At 35.7% G+C, this 25,032-nt stretch overlaps 4 protein-coding genes across 7 annotated transcripts; 1 reads left to right on the top strand and 3 right to left on the bottom strand.

Annotated features, from left to right (window-relative positions):
• Positions 1-476: 476 nt before the first annotated feature.
• Positions 477-7,609, bottom strand: LOC121988994 (4-diphosphocytidyl-2-C-methyl-D-erythritol kinase, chloroplastic-like). The gene is made up of 11 exons (XM_042542757.1): positions 7,265-7,609; positions 7,085-7,180; positions 6,911-6,979; positions 5,548-5,652; positions 5,402-5,458; positions 5,105-5,305; positions 3,495-3,587; positions 3,307-3,406; positions 3,137-3,236; positions 979-1,064; positions 477-879 (listed from the first exon to the last, which is right to left on the bottom strand). Exons 1-11 carry the CDS (start codon positions 7,469-7,471, stop codon positions 770-772), a joined length of 1,224 nt encoding a protein of 407 aa, XP_042398691.1. The 5' UTR covers positions 7,472-7,609; the 3' UTR covers positions 477-769.
• Positions 7,610-8,036: 427 nt separating this feature from the next.
• LOC121988993 (protein DGS1, mitochondrial-like) lies at positions 8,037-17,782 on the top strand. Of its 3 annotated transcripts, XM_042542754.1 has the most exons (14): positions 8,037-8,385; positions 9,043-9,139; positions 9,254-9,457; positions 9,736-9,873; positions 9,987-10,154; positions 11,453-11,647; positions 13,950-14,050; positions 14,585-14,674; positions 15,321-15,393; positions 15,470-15,498; positions 15,594-15,717; positions 16,459-16,569; positions 17,218-17,318; positions 17,387-17,782. In XM_042542754.1, exons 1-14 carry the CDS (start codon positions 8,123-8,125, stop codon positions 17,505-17,507), a joined length of 1,815 nt encoding a protein of 604 aa, XP_042398688.1. In that variant the 5' UTR covers positions 8,037-8,122; the 3' UTR covers positions 17,508-17,782. The 3 variants fall into 3 exon arrangements, 2 of the variants coding, with proteins under 2 accessions (XP_042398688.1, XP_042398690.1); XR_006114144.1 differs by lacking the exons at positions 16,459-16,569; positions 17,218-17,318; positions 17,387-17,782 and adding exons at positions 15,951-16,087; positions 16,174-16,418; XM_042542756.1 differs by lacking the exons at positions 16,459-16,569; positions 17,218-17,318; positions 17,387-17,782 and adding an exon at positions 15,951-16,419.
• A 1,489-nt stretch (positions 17,783-19,271) lies between these two features.
• On the bottom strand, positions 19,272-19,754 carry LOC121991399 (RING-H2 finger protein ATL70-like). Its single transcript, XM_042545406.1, has one exon. It carries the CDS (start codon positions 19,752-19,754, stop codon positions 19,272-19,274), a length of 483 nt encoding a protein of 160 aa, XP_042401340.1.
• Positions 19,755-21,221: 1,467 nt separating this feature from the next.
• On the bottom strand, positions 21,222-23,441 carry LOC121988992 (F-box protein At4g18380-like). 2 transcript variants are annotated; one of them, XM_042542752.1, is made up of 2 exons: positions 23,063-23,441; positions 21,222-22,741 (listed from the first exon to the last, which is right to left on the bottom strand). In XM_042542752.1, exon 2 carries the CDS (start codon positions 22,488-22,490, stop codon positions 21,429-21,431), a length of 1,062 nt encoding a protein of 353 aa, XP_042398686.1. In that variant the 5' UTR covers positions 22,491-22,741; positions 23,063-23,441; the 3' UTR covers positions 21,222-21,428. The 2 variants fall into 2 exon arrangements, with proteins under 2 accessions (XP_042398686.1, XP_042398687.1); XM_042542753.1 differs by having other exon boundaries at positions 23,095-23,437.
• Between the last annotated feature and the right edge of the window lie 1,591 nt (positions 23,442-25,032).

Below are 25,032 nucleotides of genomic sequence, written 5' to 3'. Positions count from 1 at the left end.
GCGGTTTGACAATGCTATCCGTAGTGTCATTTTGCTGATAACAAAGTTGCTAAAACTAAAATTGACTGATACCAGTATCAGTCCTATTTGATGATAAATGTCATTGTATACCAGTATCATTCCTATTTCATGATAAATGTCCTCATTGTAATGGCACAGTGGTGGGAGTTTTTGGTCCGTTTGTTGACTATTGAATTTTCTATGGTTTGCTTCAACTTCTTTAGTCAATGCTAGTGGATTATTTGACCTTGACTAATTTTGTACGTAAAGATACTGAAATGTTTTCCTTCAGATCCTCAGCAGCTGACCACATCCGTTGTAAATTAAATCTTGTATTGCTTAAGCCTACGTGCCTGGCGCATTTCTTCATGAATGGCTGAAAGTCAGATCAGAGACGACAATGCGATAATACAAATAGTTACTCTCTTGGCGAACAAAAAGAAATCTAGTTGGCAACAAATCAGCAAACAAGCACATTTTAAAAAATTAAGATCTCATAACTCAATTCATGAATTTCAACAACGAACGATTTAGTAATCTTACAATTAACTTATTGGATGAAAGGTATCAGATGCCATGCAATAAAACAGTACAAATATTGCTAACTAAAAGTAGAATCACTCGACGAGTTACAATTGTTCCAAAGGTACCTCTATAACACTGCCATGAACAAATCTCTTCTGGTTCATCCTCAGCAATGTGCTATATATGCTCAATCTCATCGAGATCTAATTGATCAGGAAAAGAAAGAGCAATTATCTCAAATAGATCATTCAGCGGTTGGTCCGACTCCAGAAATTGTATTGTCGCTAAATGAGGCATTCAACGAACTTGGTTCCTTGTACCACTGATTCTCTTCGCGTGTCAAGAAGCATGCATCTAGATTCAAGATACAAGGATGGTTAAGCAAGAAAGAATTTTAATAAAGTGAAACATGTGCTAAGGTGCCACATGGATGAGGGAATTACACAAATATACCTGATACAAAGACATCTTTGTATTCCTCATCATCGTAGACAAATGATGGAGGTTCAGGTGATCCGATGCCGACAATGGTGCTTCCGCTGTTGGAAACATGTGCAAAAAAATTGAGCATGATGGTTGAAAATGGTAAGAAATGAGTGATTCAATAAATGTAATTCTTATTATTATCATTACAACATTTATAGTTGAAATATTCCCGTGCATGTGCAAAGGCAGAGTGCCTTGACTGCACCACCAGTACAGAAGCTAGAGTTCTATCAGACAAACAAAAAAAAAAATACGAGATGAAAGCTCCCACTCAATATCATTAGAATAGATCTTTATAAGTATTTAACATTTGGATTGGGCACAAAAAATGAAAACAGAACCTTCCAACAGAACCTTCCAGATGAGTTTGAATTCTCTCTCTATGAATCCATTTAAATGTATGGTGCTTTAAATCATCCTAATAACTAGGAAAAAAAATCCAATCCAAGTGTGAAAGATCTTAGGGGGCGTTTGGTTCTTTCCTAGGAATAGGAATCGGAATGAGAATCATTGTATTGTGGAATGGGAATGAGTATGAGCATGAATATCACTCTTAAAAACAATGTTTGGTTAGTTGCATATTTTCTATCGGAATAAATCAAAATTTTCCTTTTTACCCTTAAAGAAAAATAAGAGAAAAAATTAGATGTGAGAGAAAGATGAATGTGAGAGAAAAATATGATGAGAGAGAAAGTGTGATGAGAAAGAATGAAGAGAGAGAAAATATTATGTGAAAGAATGAAGAGAGAGAAAGTGTGATGAGAGAAAATGAGAAAAGAGAGTGTGATAGGAGAGAGCATGATGAGAGAAGATGAGAGAGAAAATATGATGTGAGAGAAAGTACGATGTGAGAGGATGAAGAGAGAGAAAATGTAATGAGAAAAAATGATGAGAGAGAGATTGAGGAGAGAGAAAGTATGGTGAGAGATAAAGTATGATGAGAGAGAAAGTGTGATGAAAAAAAGAGAAAAGTGTGATGGGAGAGATTGAGGAGAGAGAAAGTATGATGAGGGAGAAAGTATGATGAGAGAGAAAGTGTATTGAGGAAAAAAAGGAGGGAGTGTGACAAGAGAGATTGAGGAGAGAGAAAGTGTGATGAGAGCGAAAGTGTAATAAGAAAAAAAGAGAAAAGGGAGTGTGATAGGAGAGATTGAGAAGAGAGAAAGTATGATGAGAGAGAAAGTACGATGAAAAAAAAAGAAGAAAGAGAGTGCGATGGAAGAGATTGAGGGGAGAGAAGTATGATGAGAGAGAAAGTGTAATGAGAAAAAAGGAAAGAGAGTGTGATAGGAGAGAGAAAGTGTGTGATAAAATGATGAGAGAGAAAATATGATGAGAGAGAACAAGGAGAGAAAAATGATATGAAAGAAAAAATAAATAAATATATTTTGATATTAAGGGAGAAAATTTTAGTTTTAGGTCAAGGGTATTTTTGGAATAAGAGAATATTTTGATTGATGAAAATAGGGTAATGGCTCATTGAAGGGGAGGTACATGGGAATGAGTTATTACCCAATTTCAAGGATTCATTCCCTTATTTGCATTCCTATTCCTGTAATCCAAACATTAACAATGGCAATCAATGATTCTCATTCCCATTCCCCACTCCTATTCCCCTAAACCAAACGCCCCCTTAAGTCTTGTCTTGTTTCATGCTTGCTAAGAACATCACAAAAATGATGTGTGCTTCAAGTTGCTACAAACATGAAAAATACTAGAGAAATTTTTTGTTCCTCGAAATATTCATCTACTATGTCATTTGTTTCTTATGCAAAACTTACCCAACTAACTAAATTTGGAACTAAGAAGCCAAAGTAATATAGAAGACCTCCCTTTTCTACTTAATTGTCGCCCTCTTTTAGAAACTCAAAAGTTAACTATTACTACAAGTATGAAAAGGTAAAGAATATAAATATCTCCATAGAGAATTAGATTTAAGGAAGAAATACTATTTCCATCATATGGCAAGTAGAAACCCTTTACAGAACCAAAATCCCAAGGAATCCAGTGGTGCAAAGGATTTTGCATGCATCAATACAGAATATAATCAATAATAGTATCCATTTATGCTTCCACAAAGTCAAATCTTGATAGCAACATTATGTAAAGATGGTAACCAACGTACCTTCCTGACATTAGTACAGCATTGTACCCTCCTCGACCAGCTGTAAGCACACGTTTTTTCAACCGTTTAAGAGATGGGAGTACTTCAAAAGCAGGAGGCTCTGCAAAATAACCATTGTTATACAATTGATCAAACATAAAAAAGCAGAAACTAACATGCTAACTATCTACCAAGATCATTGATGCAAACATCTTGAGATATTCCATTTTCATTGATCTCCCTAAGTAACACCAAGGGGTCAATTGAACTAGTTTGGTCTAGCCGGAATCGCTGCACAGGAAACTCAATTTCAGTACAACAATCTCAAGGAAAATGTACTTATGGATGTTGACTTTAAGCAAACTAATCAATTTGTTGCCTTGTAAACTTCAGCTGTAGAGCAAGCTTCTGGAGGCTTTATAAGAACCATAGGCAAGTCCATTGGCAGTGCACGTGGAATATCCTCAACAACCTGTAAAGAGATTCATTTATCATGAAAACTAGAAAAATAAAATAAGCAATTATCAGTAGTAAGAAAAGGGATGTTCAACTGCCGGCAAGTCGGTTTCACACATTTCCAATCAAAATCTTAAATACTTTAGAAGTGGGGAGGGGGAAGAGGGAAGCGTTATAAAATCACACATGGATCAGGGATCAGTAATGTACATAAACGTGTTGCTTTCCCTCCTTCCCTTCCCCCTCTTAGTTATCCATCCAAGTAAATCTAGCCTTACTTTATGTTGATTTGCAACTATGGATGGCAACATATCCAGCAGTTGGCAAAATTAACCACACCCAACCCATATATCTGAATTCATCCTTAATTTTAGTTTTATTTGAGTACATGCACTAATATATCATACTTGATGCATGGAGACTGGGTGCCTAAACTTCCACTGAACCTAATAGAGATCTTACTATTTCTGCTCAATTAATGTTCACAGAAACATAACTTAAGAAGATAGGTATAGATTTGAGAATTTTAGGGAAAAAAATAATGGATCTATTCTCATCCTAGCTAACAACTTTAACTACAATGTCAGATATTCACAAGTAGAATTAGAAACAAACAGAAAAATAAAACATTTTTTCTATATTTAGATGCAAACAGATTTGATCGAAATATCATTACTTAAGAAACAAAATAAAAATAAATAAATTAAACAATAAGATTGAATATAGTAAAAGAAAATGATGTTGGCGTTATTCTTGATGTGGTGATAATCTTATCAGCTAAATTGAAATATTTAATAAGATGTACTTGATTGAATGTTCAAAATCCAAATATCTGCAGCTGTCGTCAACTGCACAGCTGACATTGTAAAAAAAAAAACTGCATGTAGATTTGAACAAATGTTAACTATTAATGGCAATTCCTGTTTGCAACCAGCCTATATCTTAGAGACAAATTACATGTTAATTTGGCATGTGAATGCTGTATACTAGGCAGTAGGCAACATGTTATGCTATATGTTATTCATTCGAGACACAAATATCCTAAACGAATCTATCAACAACTCTAACATGACCCAATGTTTGCTTAAACCTACAGCTAAAATTTATTTGTTAGGGGTCGTCAAATAGATGCTTTAGGATATATTTTTATATTGTTATAATATCAATAGATAACCGAATTTGATTCTTCTTCTGGCATAACTTCTTTGACATAAGAACTGGAGTGTTCTTTCCTAAATGAAAATATCAAAGAAAAAAAAATACAAGAATACAAACAGAATGTCTAGAAATATTCCAGAAAAATAGTGAATTGAGTGAGGGCAATGGGAAAGCCAGAAAGAGTATAATAACAATCAACATTTCGAACAAAATAGTGATGCTACCCTAGAGGTATCAAAATGAGATTCATCGTGAAGCAAAACATTCCAAAAGATTCTTAAGTAGATGCAGTTATGAGTCAAATTGAATTCAATAATTTATAGACAAAAAGGAGGCATGTTCAGCTAACGAGTCCTAGAAAATTGTGATGCATACCTCTCCTCTGCCAGTACAATATGCAGCTCCTTGTGAGAAAAAAAAGGGAACATCAGAACCAATTTCACCTGACCATTCTTGAAGCTCTTTTTCAGTAGCAAGACCACCACTAAATTGATTAGCAGCCCACAGTGCAGTAGCAGCATTACTACTTCCACCTCCAAGACCAGCACCAGTGGGAACTTTCTTGTCAAGATGGATCTATAAGCAATGTTGAGATGGACACAAACTTAAGGCTCTACGAATATAAACATATTTAGAAAAATTCAGACTTTGATTCAATAAATGGACATTTACCCAAAAGTAGTTATCAGTGCCAGTTTTCTTTCTGTAAAGATTGAGTGCCTTAATTATCTAAAATTTAAAAATCACAAAATCCAAAGTCAATAATAAAGACATAAATTGATGAATTCATAATGCAAGTATACTGTTTACAAACATACCAAATTTCTTTCATCCACTGGAACACCTGGGACATTTGCTGACAAGCGATCCTTTGTCTTAGTGGGTGACAAGGAAAACTTGATAGTATCTCCTAAACTGATTACCTGAAAATTAAATAGGTAAAAATATAGCACCTCAAATATAAGATACAAAAGAAAATACTAGAATTAAAAGGCCTCACTTGTGCAAATCATGAGGAATAGATTCCTAAGACGAAAAACTTACAGATCTACAATAAACATAGAGTAGAACCAACTCTAAAAAGAACAAGGATAGTTGTCATCACTAATATTAAAAAAAATATAGAATAATAATAAACATGATGCAGAAACAATTCCAAATAGAATAATAAGGATCACTAACTGTTGTTTTTTTAAAAAAAGTCAAGTGGCATTTATGGTAATTCAAAAAATTATAGAACAATGATAAACATGGTAGAACCAATTCTAAACAGAACCATAAGGATTAGTGACCATTGTATTAAAAAGAAGCCTATGTGGCCTCATTTACAGTAATTGACAGGACACAAAATCATGTGCCTTAATTAGCAATCCCATGTTAATAGAGGAAAGTGGCGAAGGGGAGTACAAAGAGGAGATACCAATTAATAATTTAGTTCATAATTCATAACATGTTGAACTCAACACCAAGAAATTATGCCTACATAGGCCTTTCAGCCCCTACTATCTTTACTTCAACAAAATATTAAATCAAGAAAATTTGAATTCTATACTTATACTCCTCACATAAAAGATTAATAAAACACTGACATCAATTATCTAGGCCTTCGTTGTAGCACACTTGTGATAATTGTTGATCCAAATAAGAAAACTGGCTCATTAACATGATGGGCTCAACCACGGATCAAGATAAGTAAGTTGTTAATGATATTTTAGCCATCTAAGATTTATCAACCCTCAATTTCCCATGTGGAACTAAACTAGGAGTAACAATCTCCATCAGTTAAGTCCTAATGCCCTTCCTTAGGTAGCATGTACATGGTACATATGAACCACCTACGAATCTAGAAGTCCTTTTATATTTTGATTATGATAGTTCTTAGAAACGATAAAAATTATATGTTCTAAATAAACAATCAAACAAATTTTTAAGATAACATGCACCTTCAGATATTTATGCATAGCATGAATGTGATGTTTGTGGACTCGATCACATTCCTCATGCTTGAACTATTCATATTGATTGCAAATACTATCAAACTCAAAATTTTGCAAGGTTGATATGGCAGATCTAATTGACTATTGATGGAAAAATAAAACTGATACTACTCATCTGGCAGCACTATCAAAGAAACTGATAAAATTTAACTTGTAATATCTACAACAAATAAATATTACTTACATGAAACAGAGAGGCCAAATCATGAAAACCATCAGCGCGCTTACCAGTAATCCTCAAAAACACATTTATCTGCAGAGCAGAGGACCAAAGATACAGACGTCAGATCAATAACTACGGTAACTTGTAAAATCACAAACATAACCGAATTCTATCGCCTCGAGATGTATCGTGCACCTTGCAAGGTGAGAAGAGGGACAGCCGAGAAAGCCCAGCGTTGTCATCCACTGCATCTGCCAATCTATTTAACCTTTCATCCGGATCGTACACGACCTGCAAACACACATAAAATCCCTACTGTGAGCAACTCCGCTACCAGAACCGATATTAGAGAAATCGACGCGAAGCAGACCGCACCTCCACTTGCCTCCGCCCGGGAGTGGAGCCCGAGGCGAAAATCCTGAGCGATTGTCCCCTCCTCACGGTCACCTGCGTCGTTCTGGGGTCGAAGGAAGATGAGGAACGGGGCAAATTCAAAGAAGTGCCTCTGCTGAAGGGTTTGTGGCCGTCGGAAGTGGAGGAGGAGGGGAAGAGGCGGTGGGAAGAGGAAATGGCCATCATCATCGCTACCGTGGTGTCTCCGGCGAGGAAGGCGAGGGGAGGAGGAAGCAAGGAAGGATTGATAAGGAGGTAGCAGCAGCGGCAGTAGTGGAAAGGCAACAACTGGTCTACTACGCTGTTGTTGTGCCGGAATTAACAAGCAATTAATCTGACGGGGAAGGCTGATGAGTGATGACGACTTTGACTTGTCTTTGTTCATTAATGCCACCTTATTAGGGTGTTAAATGTGAAAAGGAAACAAGGAAGGGCTAAAATAAAAAACAGACATCACTTTTATAAAACAATACCCTTTATTATTGTCATCGTCGAAAATGTATCCTAATTTTAAATAATATCAAAACACTACTTTAATCAAATCAAACTAAACCCTAAAAGCACAAAATTGCAATTTGGATTTTGTAGTTAAATTTGTTTTGCGAGAGTTATAAAAAGTTAAATTTTGTTTTACAAGTACCTGTGAAATTTATTAACATTTGTTATTTTTTATATAAATTTTAATAATTTAAATTCATTTTAAAGGAAGATTTTAATAATTTATATTGTTCTTGTAACTCATGAGCCCGCTGCCCTCGTTTAGTGGAAAGGACCATTTTGTTTCTTCTCGGAGACTGGACGAGCCGAGCCGAGCCGCCGCCGAGCGAGACTCAATTCTTGATGGCTTCCTCGTCGCCGACCGAGAGCCCTTCCTCCGTTGCTCCATCTACATCCATTGTCGCCGCCGGAGGCTCGGGTTCTCCCATGGGTCGCTACCTCAATCGGATCTCGAGGACCGTGCACGACCGCCTCCCTTCTCTTGATTCGCCCCTCCTCGCCGTGATCTCTGACCTCTACCAGCGACTGTTGCCCACTCGGCGCCAACGCAGGCGTAGGCCAAGTCTCCCCCTCCCGCTGCATTCCTACGCCGCCCAGCCTTCTCCGTGAGTACTTTTTGCGTTCTCGGTCGCCTCGCTTGTGTTACTATGCAACCGCTGTATGGTTCAACATTTAGGGTTTAAGAAGTAGGTTCAGTTTTATCTTCACAGTCTGATAAAATGAATATAAACTTTACGAATCTGAGTGTTGTCTTGGAATTCGCTTGCGGTTGGTAGGCACGAGATTGCTAGCTAGTTGATGAACTGCAATTTCTTTTTGTTTCCTACTTATTTATGCTGATCAAGGGAATATGCATGAATTTTTAACTTCTGTCTACAGTTTGATTGATTGTTAAACCATCTTCCAATCAAAATGTGATTTGTGTTAAATTGGCCTCCGGAGATTGGTCGATTAATTATCTTGGGTAAATGGATTAGACATAATTATCATGTAACTAGAGACAATGTGCTAGAATAGAAGCAATTTATTTTCTTAAAGATTTAAGCTAGCCCTGCACTAATCAAAAGCATTTTTTTCCCACTGCATAATAAAGCTCTAAATTAACATCATGCTTTCTCAGCTATCAAACTGCCTTTTATGCACAACTTTCTGATCATTTTTGTTTAAATTATAATTCGGATTAATTCTTTGCATGCAGTCACCATAAACTTCAGTACCAATATATTGCAGTTGTCTAACTAATTGTAATCTCCATATTGCAGAAGTACTATCAGGGTTGTAGAGGATGTTATGGAATGTACCTTACGCTATTTGCATAGTGTTCAAAAAAGTTTGCACTTTTGGCAGACGAGAGCTGAGGTAGCTTTTGAATTTTGTTCTCATACTTTATAATTTAGAGGAGACTAACTCCCTTTATTTTAAACCTATCATAAGATATTTTTTTAGTGGAAATGGTTTTTATTCTGTTTTTAGGGAACCAATGCTCAGAAGATTTATTTCATGATTTTTGAAAGAGGACCTTTGGCCTTCATCGATGGCACGTATGGAATGTTAAGCAGACTTCGCACTGGTGGATCCCCAATCCAGAATCTATCTCATGTTGCTTCCAGTACAATATCTCACAAGATAGCTATTTTATCCGGTCTAAGTCATCACCTGGCTAATTTTCTTGCACAGGTTTTCATGCTGTAAATGTTTGTTTTATTTCTCTTTGATTTTGTTCCTACTTGTGTAGACATTTTGATTTCATTTATTTTGTATACACACAAAGTACTCCATTTTAACTTTTTTAAATTTAACAATCATGCAATCTTTTGTTCCTTTTTCAATGAAAATTACATATTAGCTTGTAATATTTAGAAAATAATATAGGTAGTTGAACTTAGTTAATGGACCTTCTTAATCTTTTATATACTGCAAATGTTTTTGTTTTAATCCATCATTTGCTGTTGTAGGTTTATTTGGAAGTTAACAAGCATGGAGGAATTTTACTGGAGGATGTTGACAAGTCATTGCCTTTATTATTGTTGATGATTAATAACCATTTCTTAAAATTAGAAGGTTCAATTACTCAAATACATGAAAATTTCAAGGTTATACATTTTTGCCTTTTAATCTTTCTTCTTTCTTTTAATTTGTGTATACAAAAAAATATTATACGATTCATGTCGCTTTGTTTTTTGAAAGATATCATGGTTATTGATAGGGTGAAAGGTTATCTACTGTTGATGAGAACAGCTCTTTTGCACTTCAATTTGAGAAAATACATTATGCGGAAGAACAAAAGATTCAATGGACAAATACTGAGATTAGGGATGCTACAGAAGTGATTCACAAAAATCTCCAGAGACTTGAATTGTATTTAGCCGGCATTGTAAGTTGACTTCCAAATTCAATTCTTTTTCTACCTGTTTCTTAATATAGGGGCTGAAAGAAATTTCATGTTTAACTTGGATTTGTATCTTATATATATTTTTTTATATACATGGTTTTCTTTGTTATGTCTTCACTTGAGTTTTCTTCAATGTTAATGCTATTACGTGAGTTGATAATAATAACTGCATTTTTTTTATACTTTGTTTGGCTTCAAGAAATTTCATGTCCAAGTGATCCTTTGGCAACAATAATCGGAAGGATTCATATGATTCATGGGATTTTGAAGTCTTCCATTTCCAATTTCTATTGAAAGTTTGGTTGTGATACATGCCAAAAGCAGCCTAGTTATTTTGTTGTTTATTCAACATCAAGTCTGGTGTCCTTTAGGCTCAAGTTGTCATTGTAGTTTAATTGATATTCCTTATATATCCATGGCGGGTTCCACTATGTCTTCTACCCTAGTTATCAAGAATCCTCCTTCAAAAAAACTTCATGATTTTCACTTAACCGGCATTGAAGTGATGAACAATATTAATCAGTGAATACAGATTTCCCTAACTACATCATTCTCCCTATCCAGGTGAACTCAACTTCATTAAGTAAGCTAATAAAATGATGTTTAAGTCTTGTGATGCTTTGTAGGTGCAAACAGTGGATGATCGGAGTGTGCCTCTGTGAATGGTTTTGATGCTCTTGCTGAATATTAGCAATAAGTTGGGTGCTATGCATAGGATTGAGTGGCTGGATAATGGGTTGAATAGCTAGTAAGCTACAATAATGGCAAAATAAACTCGTTAAAATGTGTGATGCTTGTATGCTTGTTAGTGTCTGAGATACGTGACAAAAATAATAAAGAATAAACACAAATGAATATAACTTTCTAATTCCTACCAAAAAAATGTAATGTTGTTGCTTATGTCATCAAGCCTTCAGTACCTTGGATGCATCAAACCTTCCAACCTTACTTCGTGTCATTCTTCTCCTTGCCTAAATTTAAAACTATAAAAAAGCTTTATCATTATAAAAATAAATTAATATTTGATTTAAGTTCAATTTCAAATTATTTTATTTTGAAATGTGCATCTTTTTTTATAAAAGTTAGAGTTCTGTTTAAGGGGAAGGATTCTAATAGGATTTGTACCTTATTCTCCTAAGTGTTTATGAAAATGACTTTTTAATTGATATAGACTTATATTTGTAATAAATTAAATATTTCAGTTAAAAACGGACTTAGTTTATTATTATATAGCTTCTTTGGATTTATGATTGATAAATGGCTTTAATTTGTGATTGCAGCTCTCCACATGTGAAAAGCCAAATAAATTATCAATATACTGGTTGCATTACACATGTGGTGCAATTGGCCTGTCACTATGTTCAATGTGGCTCTTGCGACATAGTAGTTTAATGGGAAGCTCAGACATAGAAAATTGGATCAATGAAGCAAAAGAATCTGCTGCAGGATTTCTGAAGGATCATGTTGAACAGCCAGTATGCTTGCATGATTTTTTTTTCCCTCTTGGCAGTTTTACTTATTAGAATCTATTTCTAGAAATCTAACCTTAGCAATTTTGAGTCTTTTGATTTGTAAGAGCTTAGCTTGACATCCACTTTTCATCCATCCTTGCTATGCTATTTTTTTTTTTTTTTTATTTTAATATTGGGGGAAAAGTGAAGTATTTCTTCTTGTTAGTTATGATTTTGTTGTCATAATCTTATGTTTGACCATGTGGAATTGTTCCAACATAGAATATTGGTTAAAATGGAGATGTCTTCACTTATGTAAGTTAGTGTTGGTTAGCTACAGGGTTGTATGGTCAGGTGTTTCACTTTCTTTGTTTGCATTTCATGTTTCTTGTGTCTCTTCAAGCATGTTTCACTTTCATTTAAAATTTTTGTTTTCCAATTGGTAGATTTTAGGGGTGGTAATTAGGGTCGGGTTCGGGATGGCGAGTTCGGGTTGATGGGTTCGGGTTGACAGGTTGGAATATCAAAACCCGAACCCGACCTGATTAATATTTTGATCAAATTGTTCGATTTGAATCCAATCCATTTATCTGTATTTGACCCGAACCTGATTTGAAATAACCCACAACCCTAATCCAACCTGAACCCGACGTGACTCGAAATAACTCATTTATAAAAACATGTTCATTTTAACCCGAACTCAACTCAAACTCGATCTGAAAAGACCCATTTTATTAAAATATGTTTATTTTTCCATGAACTCAATCAGAATTCGACCCGAATCCGACCAAAAAATATTTATAAACGGATTCGCGTTGTAATCGGATCATTTCGACCTGAACTCGACCCGTTTATTAATCGTGTCAATTAGGTTGACCCGAACCTGACTCGAATCCAATAAGACCTGCCCCTAACCTGATTTTTTTTGTATTTGGTTCGGGTCGTGTTTTCGTGTCGGGTCAGAAATTGCCACCCCTAGTAGATTTCATTGTTTTTGTGGGATTCAATTTAATTTTATCTTTAGTTATTTTGAAGGTTTAAAGTATTGTTGCTTGCCGAAGTTTCATTCTCCAACAGGAACGCTATGGTTTCTATAGTGTGTCGGGTCATCACATCCTTTGGCATGATTCAAAGCATTCCACCTTAATTCGAATCGATTTTGATCCTATTGTTTCCTTCCTCTTTGCTTGTTTATCTCCAAAATATAGAAAGAATCTTGACCCTTATACCTTAATAATACCAAAATGGGTATAACCGAGACTATTATTTCTTGAAGTGTCTTGCTCAAATTAATCATAAACTTTTCAATACTTATAATAAGAATACTCCTAAAACATTCTTAACTTGTAATTAATTTCTCCACATGTTTGAAATAGATATAGGTATAACTACAAGATATAGGTATATATCTCTATTTCTCCAACTCTAGAGTCACTCTCTTCGTTATGGTTGATGCTCCAATTGATGTTTTTCCTCTTCTTTTATTGATTCATCTCCTCTTCTTCACTGACAGATGCAATCAAAGAATAGGCTGTTGGTACAAAATCTTCCTATTTCAGCCAGTATCATTTATTGGTGCTTCTCTTTCTTCCCCTCTCATTTTCTTTGTGCCAACGGGCAGAATGGAAGGATGAGATTTGGGAAGAGAACACTCCCTTCCTATCTTGGTCAATTTTGGACAATACTAACTTTGATAACACTGTCATGTTGGTACTATGGAAACCGTGTCAGCATGGGTGACATTATGACATTTACTCATGCTGACATAGTATTGATACAATCAGCAACTGGAACGATGTGTTTCAGCCATGCTTATGAATACCAATCAACTGTTGAAAACAGGGTCTTAAAATACATTGCTGTATTTGATTCAGAGACAAACATTTCACCCAACTAATTTGCCTGAAAGCACCTTTGCAATGTTTATTGTCTTATCTCATGAACAACAGTGCTTCAGTTATTGTAGGGGTGCTTAGTTCAATTCAGCTAATCTTCAACCAGGGATGGACATTTAAGAATTTTTTTTCTCATTATTCAGAAACATAGATATTGGGATCTTTATCGAGTTTCAGGGGTTGAAGTTTTTAATGTCTGGCCAAGAGGGATCTTGTAGAATGTTGTCATGATAATAGTCTAGGATACTGACTACATGAGAACTTAAAATCATCACCCGTTTTGTAGTTGAATCTGTATCAGTTAGACTAAGCTATCCATTCCTCTTGTGCAGCATTACAATTATGCAAATTTTCACAAATGCAACGCAATTTTTTTATTAGTATTAGCTATTCTACTTTGTTTCGATCTTATTTCAATTTCTACTTTTCAGCTCATTTCAATCAGAGATGAACTCTTTGAAACATTTAGGAGGAGACATAAAGGTGTGATGGAAGCAGAAGAGGTGCAACTGACAGCTGAATCTTTACACAGGTTAAATTCTTATCCAATTTGTTCTATGCTTTGTGATCTGATCTTGCTTGCCCTTATATCCATGAGAATTTTTTTTCCCCAAGTAGTTTTCAGGATAATAGCCTGCCATGACTTGTCCTTAATTTGTGACCATGAGTGGGACATCCTGTTGCTAATATCAGAACAAGTTCCTTCAATTCTGATGCTACAATTCAATAACATTAGCCCTGTGCCCTACATGGATGATTAAGAAGAAAAAGATTGCATCTTAACGTAAACTGTCAGAGGGCATATACATGTTTGAAAGTTTAGATCCTTGTGTTATCCTTGTTTGTTGTAGCTATATTATATAGGATAATGTCACTTGGCAGATTCTCTTTTTTTTGCAATATTTTTTAACAGCAAGGTTTGTAGGATGTGTGACATGTTGTAGGTTATCTTGTATAACTTGACATCATATCTGCTTCAGTGTGTGTGCCATATGATTGCTCATTGTAAGGGATTTCTGTGACATGTTTGTAGGATGTGTGACATGTTTTTACTACTAATTTTCAGGATGTTGTTGGCTTTCTGTGAGCAAACAAAAGGTCAAAAGATACCAGATGATATTCCAGATCAGCAAATGTTGGAAATGGTGATGGCCAGGTAACGAGTTTTATTATTGAACTACATCAATTTCCTTGTGAAATAAAATTGCTAAATTTTCTATATGCCACTCTAATGTAACCAATTTTTACATGAGCTCTTGTTCATCAAAAAGAAAAATTTTACATGAACTCTCATGCATGAGCAAACATATGCAATGATACATTATAGTATCTCGTTTTTCTCCAATACATTTAGTGTTGTATGACATTGGAGGTAACTGGATGGATTCTCACAAATTACAATAGGATTTTTTTTAAAGTATGAAATATTTTTCCATATTTTTATGGATTATTCAACCAAAACATTTTAATATATTGACTTGGAATGCTCCAGTATCTTATCAATATGCCTACTACTTGATGAAGCCGAGAGAAAACAACTGCAGATTGCAGCTTAAGATAACTTGTTTTGGCATGTTACAGAAAATGCTGGTCATTAGTTTATTGTTATCTTACTTCTCTAATAACTGATAGATGTGGTCAGGGTTCTAAGTTCTTGATTTTCATTGCTGTCTATTTACTAATTGTTTTCTACTTAACTGTAGATATCTGTTTTTGAAACATAACTTGGAATAAAATCTAAACTGAAGTATGATTTTTTTTCAGTACTGCATCCACATTAGCAAATAAATGTTTTGTTGCAGATATGAAAAAGAGGTGATGCATCCCCTTCAAAATTTGTTGAGTGGAGAGCTTGCTCGAGCGATGCTTATCCAGGTTTTCCTCTGCCTGTGTAAATAGCAGTTGACTGTACTTTCTAGATGCTCTTTGTATTAATTTCTTAGTTTTACAGATTCAAAAGCTGAAGCTGGATCTTGAGACGTAAGTGGAATTCTACAGATCTGGAGGATTTGAACCGATATGCAAAGTAAATTTAATGATATGACTAATGACTCCATTAATTGTTTTGTGACTAGGGCAATGCTTGAGCTAGATCAGATTCTTAAGGCCAACGAGATTAATTTTGCTATCCTTGCTGCTTTGCCAGCATTTGGTCTTTCGCTGCTTCTGCTTATGTTGGTTAGAGCTTGGATCATGCAGGTAGGCATATCCTTCAGTGTCAATTACTAGTGAAAACCCTGTTTCTCATCTAGATTATGGTTAAAAGTTATAACACTGTCAGGAGACTTGGTTTATTTAACTCTCATGCATCTTTACTTATTTTTAGTTTCTTCTTTGTGCTTTCTTGGTTTCATATTGTTTGTCTATTATCTTAAAGATATCATTTTGTGCTTATTGGAATTGAGGTGGGTAAAATTATTCATTAATTCTAGGAGCTACTGAATGTGACGTGTGTTATGGAGACAGCAGTATGAATAAGCTTTGATCCATGTGCTCCAAATGTTACTACTTGGTAACTGACAATCAATGTAGCTGATCCTGGCACAGCTTGGTGATGATGATGATAAGGGTTAGCATTAGCATCTTTAGAGTTTTGTCCCGGAAAAAAAGTAATCATTTTACCAAAATGTCATTTGTGATCATCTTGATTTGCAGTTGCCCTCTCTCAAGTGGTGCTTGGCTTGGTGATATCACTGAGTTGTTCATGATTGGACATACATATTATGCTTGTGCATCTTCATTGAATAGCTAACTTCTTTGCAATTACTACTGTTTCTGTAATGTTTTTGAAAACAGTGGATTAATATTATGGTTTGCCGAGCTACTTAATGTGTTTGCTAGATGATGGGAAATTAATCTTACTTGTAGACTTACTTGATAATAATCCAATCAACTCTAATTGCCAACTTGAATTTTGATTATTTGTCTATACAATTTCAGGATAAGGGCGCAGAAGGCAGAGGAAGAGTTGCTCGCAGGCAAAGAAGGCTTCTTGTTATTGAAGTTGAGAAAAGACTAGTTGAGTTCCAAACTTGCATGGACCAAGGAAAGGTATTGAATTTATTTTGGATACTATTTAGATTGGATTTCGTGTTATGTTTGCTTTGACTTCTGAGACTTGGATTTTTCATCTAGTCTGTTTTACCCATTTGAGAAAATGACAATTGAACACAACCGAAACATAATATCCTTCAACTTATTGAGCATGTTATATGAACAAGCTGCCATCAAATTATGTGTTAGTGCTCCTTTATGCCCTCGATGGTCATACTTCTGGGACGTATGCTGAAATATGGGTCCCATTAATGGATCCTATGCCATTTTGTAAAATATGTTACAATCCAACCAATAATTATTTGTAATGCGACCAACTCAGTTGGCGCGAGCTTTAATATCAATACCTTAAAATAGTGGTATTACTTTTGATTATGTTAAGTACATTGTCGTAGCCTTATAACATGGTTGTCAAGCTCACACAACCCAAACTACGTTCTTGAACCATATATCTACGGCCTGTGACTCTTTGTTGAGTATTATGGCAAACAATAAATAAAAACATAGCAACGAGTTCTTCAGCAATTGTCTTCTATCAACAAATTTGTGACTGATGACAGTTTACTTAATATATCAACAAACTCCTTATAACATGGTTGACAAAATCTGTATCAAGTGACTGATGACAATTCATTTAATATACAGGCAGAAGATGCTCAATCCATGTATGGTTTGATGTTGTATACTCTTGATCTTCTATACAAGGCGGTAGAAAAGCATGCTAAGGAAACCGGCGAGTGGATAAGGCAAGTAATGGTCTCTGCAAACATCTTGTGACTCGAAACCAATTAGCCTAAATGTGCTTCCTCTACAGCTTGAGAGAAGATATCGTGGACCTAGCCAAGCCTGATTTGAGCACCGTGCACAAGTTCGTCATAACCTCAAGAATGGGTCAGATGTACGAATCATTGCTCCCTTCTTCGCGACGGGTGTGAAGACTTTTTGTTTTTTTTTTTCTGCTTTGGATCAATCCCTGTTCTTTCATAATTGGGGATACATCTTTCCTGAAAGCTGCCATTCTCATCTGTCCACACTTACAAATGCTCAGGTAGCTTCTGCAAGCAAGTCTTTCATGCATTTATTTTTTTCAAGTTCATGGGAAAGATGTAAATAGAGTGATAAATTTTGGGATCATTGTGAAAGAATGCTTTCCACTACCCTACTACAAACGTTGCAGGTACCCTAGAATCTATTTTTTGTTTATGATGAAGCTGTGTTGTTTCATAGTGAGGCTTGTTTGATGACCTTTTTGGTTGGTCTTCTTTTGATATGACGGCTCTCCCTTTCCATTTGATAGGACCAGAAGCATAAGAAAATTGTGTATCTCATCATTTGCATTTAAAAATGAGACTTGTGACCTTTGTAGTCTCTCATAAATAAATTGTTCCTCTAAAATGAAGATTCAAGTCGATTCAAAAAATATAATTGGGGGTTTTTAGATTTGGGTTGGGTTTGATTTGAATTTTTTTTTTAGGTTGGTTTAGGGATTTTTTTATTAAATTAAATTTTATTTTAAAAATTAAGATATGTTAGGTACATAAATAGTATAATATTATATTAGTATAATAATGAAATATTAAGATAAAAGTAAAAAATAGTAGGGAAATAATAAAAATAGGTTGTTTTTTTGGGTTGGACGGATTATTAGGATTATTTGATTTAAGATTTTGGCTTTGGGTTGGATTCGTATTAAGATTTTTTTTATAATACTTTTATTTAGATGCGATTCATCCAAATTAACACTTAAAAATGAGTTATCTTTTTTGAATATATATTTTGGATATATTTTTTAACATATTTTTCCATGGTATACAAACAAACAGAAGCATCCTTTTAACGTCGTCGATATAATACTTTAGAAGTTTGACATCTCGTAAATAATATCTATCAAATGTATTGGATCAACAGAGATAATTTAAATATTTTTATTTAGTTATAATGGATATTTTCTGTAATTCACAAATTTATTTTGTAAAAAGAATAATGAGAATGTAAACGCTCTCATTTAATTTTTTTTAATAAATGGTGTTTTATGATTCTTGTAAAGTGATTTTAATGCCCATGAGTGTTGGTAAACAAATAGTGTATTTTTTAAATAATTAAGGTTCAATTTTTATGCAAGTCACATCTATGACACATTTATTATCGTGTTTCTTAGATTTAGCAAATGGATAGAATGTGAGGTCGGATTTTATGATTAATCAAATTGTAAGATGTAGATATTTGATATAAAATATATATAAAATGATTTTAAGAGTATACAAGAATCATTATCTTTACTCTATGTTTCTTCCCTCCATAAAATTTATTCTTAGCTTAATCACTTCACTCTTAGTCATTCACCCATCCAAGTTAGTATGCATCAAAAAAAAATTTATTTGCCAGAACAAAAACATACTATAGTTAATGAAAAATACAGATAATTATTTTTGTTTAAATAAAAAGTCGGACGCCTTTGTTTAATTAAAAGATTAGCCGAGAAAACAAACAATATTTTTATATATGAAAATGTATGTATTGGATTAAGGTTGTGACCTGAACCATCTCCATTCTCTGAAACCAAAATTATATTGATTGATAAACAATGATCGCAGAAAGTGAATACGTTCGTCTCAGTGCCCTTGTCAATCCGTCTCAGGTCAAGGTTAAGACGGAGGAGATATTGATCGATAAACAAGGATTAGAGTGTGGTGTGTGGTTTACTGAACCACTGGTAGTGGCGCTACTGCGCCTGTGTTCACATACGCCCAATTGCCACGGCGCCTTCCGGTGTTGGCTCCGACGGCGTTCCGGCACTCACTGCCGACGAGGAGCGCGCGGCAGAAGGGGCAGGAGCCGTGCGACCTCAGCCAGGGGTCGACGCACTCGACGTGGAAGAGGTGGCCGCACGCCGGCAGCCTCCGCAGCACGTCGGCGGCCTCGTACTCCGCCAAGCATATCGCGCAGCACGTCTCGGTTTCCGGCCCCGCTGCCTCCGAGTACGCCACCTTCGGGAAGCTCGTCAGCGTCGCCTCGTCGACGCCGCCTGCCGCATCCGCCCCCTCCATCGGCGCCGTCGCCTCGCGGTCGTCCCTTGCTCTGCGGCAGAACTGGAAGAATCCGACGACGACGAAGAGCAGAATCAAGACCACGGCGCCGATCGCAAACCGGAGGCCGACGCTGAGACCCATCATCACCGTCATCTCAATACCAACACAAAAAATCAGCCCGCAATATTTTTGCTTAATTCTGTGAGAAATTAAAAAACAAAAACAGTAATTAAATCTGCGAAAAACTTACCATGATGGAGCAGATCTTATCCCACATTAATATAGCATTTAATGTGTTGTAATATTAGTTGTATTACCTTTTTCTCTCCATTCATGGGTATTTAACTTTCTTAACCATCTAGGTATTTATATCTCCCCACCATCTTATTACTATCAACCCTTTTTTTTTTAAAAAAATATTTCAGTAATTGTTTGCTCTTCCTTCAATCGGATGAGTATTGCGGGATAAAATTTTTTTATTTCCAATAACAAATGAAGTTTTTATATATATATTAAGTAGGATATGAATAAGATTTTATCATATCCATCTTCATATTTATACTCACAAATATCAATATTAAAATATAATTAGGTTAAAACTTCTCTTCATATTCTTCTTCATTCAAGTCGGATGTAAAATTTTTTATCAGGTTTAGAAAAAATTATCATCCCTATCTATCTCTGTACTCTTTTCCTGATGTCTTATAATTACTTTAATCAATGATTATAATTAGCAGACAGATTATTAATTTCCATTTCCCCCCATGTTTTTTTTTTTGGTTGAAAAAGGGATTGGGCAGAAGCCACCAATTTTATTAAGTATTATAAGTCAAATAAAGACCCTCCGAAAAGAATCAAACACTATATTATAAAACAATAAACAATAATATATAAACATTGGCCTCTCCACTTGCTTGAAGACAATAAATCTAATTCAAGTAAGTTAGTTCAATTCAGAAGTTAGTCTTAATGTTCTTGCTTAATCCCAGAACATAGTTTGTCACAGCATCTGCAACTGTGTCAGGGACTCTTTAAAATGGTCCCAATGTCTGTGTGCCATCAATAGGAAATTGATCTGGAACACTGCCACTGGAGTCTTGTGGAAAGGATAACACTGAATCATTAATCTAAGTATTAATTTGCAATTAATATTAGTAGAACCATGTTTCAAAAGGCCATTATTTGGTGATGTTGCTGCTGATGCCAGCTAACAGATCAGCAGCATGCAAGATGATACCATTTCAGTTAAGTCAACGAGGTGATCTCATGATGTTCATTGTTTAACAAATGCAGCTAAAAGATGTCACAAACTCAACAACTACACTGAACTCAAAATTTCTAAATTGCTGAGAGTAAAGTGAAATACTAAGATTTAACATCAAAGAAGTATGAAAGTTGTTTCATTAAATGGATGCAACAACTTTTCTATCTACACTGCATCAGTCCGTTGATTTTTTTTGAAGCTGAATAATCTGTAAAGAAATTTTGGCCATCCAACGAACGCACTGAGAAATAAATGTTAACACAACCATTTCCACCCTACAATTCGGAGCCATATGGGAGTTAATAATGAGCAAAGAAAGCTGATGCACAATGCAAGAGCAGGGAATGACTAGCATAGAAATAATAAGCTACAACAGATATTTCATATTAATCTCATGTAACTTCTACATGCATAGTTGTTATTGCTATACAGACGCAAAGCATCATAGGACAACACAAACTAGTTCACACCTAAGGTAAGATAGCAATTTGCACTTTCAGGAAGAGTTTAGAGGATACAAATGCTACTTCATCAGTGTGGAGAAAGAGGGAAAGTTCAATCATCTAGAAACCATTCATTTCCAGAAGGTATGTCCGTCGCTTCATCAGAGTCTTCACTGCGGTCTTGAATGGGCCGTCAAATGCTCCAGAAATGAAGGCATCAGTTTCAGTCCTTGTATTGGCAGCACTGCCTCCATCGGAAGACGGCTTGATACAAACTAGTGTTGCTCCTTGTAATGCCATCCCACCTGGGAGTTCCAAGATGGGCGCATATTTTAACTTCATGTTAGAAGCTGGAACTTGTGTCCTGTTTGAAGATCCCAAGGGTGCCAGTGGCTTCTCCCTAAACTCCTTGAGCTGTTCTTCGCCCATGCACAAGGTTCCCTGCCCATCAGTGTCAGTCAAAACCAAGCTCTTCAAAGTTGGATGGTTCCTTATGATAGGCCGGAGAAGATAATGCCTTGTGGAAGCAGCAATAAGCGAGCTTATTGTCCAGACAACACGTAGCTTGAGACCTCCATTTGTGTAGAATGATTCAGGAATGCTTCCATTGTCTTCTACAGATGCTTCGAGTTCAGAAGAGACAGGCTTCTGATCAACCCTAGTACCTCCTAAGATCACACATTTCTGGAGAGTACTTCCAAACTCAGCTCTCCATTTTAGAACAACCCCTTCTTCAGTTCCAACATCGCCTGATGGAAGTTCAATCCGGAGGTTGTGGACATGGGTGAAGTCCTTGAGAACTTGTGCAGGGGAGTGATGGGAGAGCTGTGGGAAGACAGGCTTGTTACTTCCTTTGATGCTGCGGAGGTTCAGGAAGGGTTTCAGGAGCGAGGAGAGCATCAGTTTTATGAGGTTGGCAAAAAGGGGCCGTTGCCTGGGAGAGGATGAGCTTAATGGATCGTCAGAATCACCATCAACAGTGACCACACGATCAATCTTAATATAGACATCATGGACCGTGAAGACAAGAGAATTGAACCGCTTAGAAACAGCAGAACAGCGGCCTAGCGATCTAACATCTGCAAGCTTATTGAAGATTAGGAGAACAATTGAGTCAGGTAGGAGGTCGAAATGATCCAGGTCAGAGGAAGGATCAGCATAGATTCTTGCTTTTGGTTGCATTTTTTCCCTTTTCTCTTTGGATTTTGCTACCCAACAAAAAGTTCCTTCCCTGAGATTCCTCTCCAACTTAATGGAGATGTTGATGCCCAAACGTTTGCAATCTTTTGGAATTTCCAGTTCCCAACACTTGAGAGACGTAAGAAACACAAAGGAGATCAAAAAGTATATTGCAGTAGTAAAAAATCAACTTTGGATGTCACATTTAGCTACTGCCATGGGCGAATAATTGGACTCCAAGCCGAAACAATGATCTGAAGAAAATTAAAAAGAACAATCTCTGAATCAGAACAACTACTGCACAATCGAAGCATTTTAAGGTGATCAAATAACATCTGAATAATCAGCTTCAAATTAAAAACTAAAAAAATAATTAAACAAAGAAGGTGAACCTCAGATCAGTTCAAATTATTGATACCTAAAAGTAGAAATCCACATTTTCGTCAAGGAAAAACACACAAAAACCGCATTAAAACGATAGAAGGCGCGATCTTTAGCTTGATCTTGAACCGGAAAGAAAACAAAAAACGAAGAGGCATTTCTGAAAAAGCAGACATTAACTATAGATCCATTACCAATTAAGACCCTTGGAACAAGAACTCCTTGCCTGAAGCTGAGCAATAAGCGCATCGGCTCACAGGCACCCAGTCTCCACCTCAAATCCCAAACAATCAGCCAAAAGCCGCCGCTGTGAAGTCGATAACGAGCGCGAGGGCGTCGATCGAGCTCCCCAAATAAAATCTCGCCAGTAGAACCGAAACCATAGGTTTCAGACAAGAGATTAGGGTTCTGGAAAGGAATCTCTGTCTCTCTCACACACAAAATGGGGCGGTGGCTTCGTCCACCTCTCTCACTTTCGTCTAACGCTGGAATACAGAAAAAGCAATAGTTAACGGCACCGTCGAAGCACGTGACCTTGTCGGACATTGTGCCACGGGGGGTTATTTCCCGCTGGATCTTTATCCCTTTTCGCATACATCCTTTATATTTGTCCTTTTAACAGAAAGAGCATTTACTTTCTCAGAACGTCTCAACTACGAATTTAGATTAAAATAAAGGGCAAAATTTATGAAGAGTTGCGTTATTTATCACTGAAGAGCACCAACTAACCAATTATGTTAAAATGAAAAGGACTTATTTCAATATTATTATAACGGCTACCACTATAGTAAATTAATTTAATCAAAATTTTTATATATAAAGTGTAATTATATTAGAATATTATTTACTAATTTAAAAAAAATACTTGATCAAATCTAATTATAACAATTATGACAATTATAATTTGTTAACCACCTGGTTAACAATTGGCCATTTTAGCTCTTAGTTACCGAACTGGGATGGCCGAAGATACCTAAAGAAAACCCATTGAAGCTCGGGCTGGAGTAGCGAGATATAATCATTAATAAAACACATTTATACAAGTCAAAACTAATAATAAGAGCAAAAGTGATGGATGCCAGTTTCATTGATCCCACGAGATACAAATAGATAAATGATATAAGACATTTTACTTTAACGTAGTGACTTTTTGTATAGAGAAGGTTAAACAGCCAATGAGATATTTTACATTCATTGAAAATTAACCCAAGGCTTATTGGAATAACCATCTATACAGCTACCCACTGCACCCATCCATAGAAGCAACCAAAACTAATAATAAATCCATCGATTGTTGCCCCAGACTATTGAGGTAAATAACTGACAAAATTACACCCTGTAAACTGATATATATATATATATATATATATGTATGTATATATATATAGTAGCTGCAGAATGAGTTTCTGTGAAAAATTATAGAACAAACAAAATTCAAGCCGATGAACTTGCTCGATATTGCAACAACTGCCCCTGCAGGCATTAGAAATGTAGGGCTTTCAAGAATAATGTTTCCTAGTTCACTAAGTGGGTGTTAGTCACCGTTGACATAGCTTTTGTTCTCGTAGTACCTCCTTTCACTTGCTTCCTTTTTCTCGTTTCTTTTCTGCACAATGCAAAAGCACTGCCACTTAGTATGGCCTCCCATAAATTCACTCATCAAATGCACAAAATCAAATTGTTGAATAATTCAATACGAGGCAACTAGCAATGTGATCTAAATCTGCAAAATAGTTGTGCAAGAAAGGGTTTACCAAATCAGTAACCATTCATTTTATTATTCAGGATTATGTACTGTGACAGTCAGATACTGCCTATGGTTAACCAAACTTATTAACAGCAAGATCATTGATGACAGCAAAACCATGAATAACAGTTGCAAGTATCAGCGACTAGCTAAGAGATAGCAGAAAAGATTAATTTTTCAAATACTTTATGGAATTACCAGTGTCAAAAGAACAGACACAACGTAACCTACATATGCATGAATAATCCATAGATCAGATGCTGCCTGGAAGAAAACTAGAACCTTCCAGGAGCAAGCAGAAAATCCAATCTCTCACCTGCTTATAACTAGTAGAAACCCATATGGCTACCTAGTCTACATGTGCAGTTGAAACAAAGTCTTATTTGGTTCATTAAAGCCAGTTTATTTACTAAATTG

This window comes from Zingiber officinale, chromosome 6B (assembly GCF_018446385.1).
Source record: "Zingiber officinale cultivar Zhangliang chromosome 6B, Zo_v1.1, whole genome shotgun sequence".
Lineage (NCBI taxonomy): Eukaryota > Viridiplantae > Streptophyta > Magnoliopsida > Zingiberales > Zingiberaceae > Zingiber > Zingiber officinale.
The sequence above is the reverse complement of the archived record's forward strand: the minus strand, read 5'-3'. Positions and strand labels throughout refer to the sequence as shown.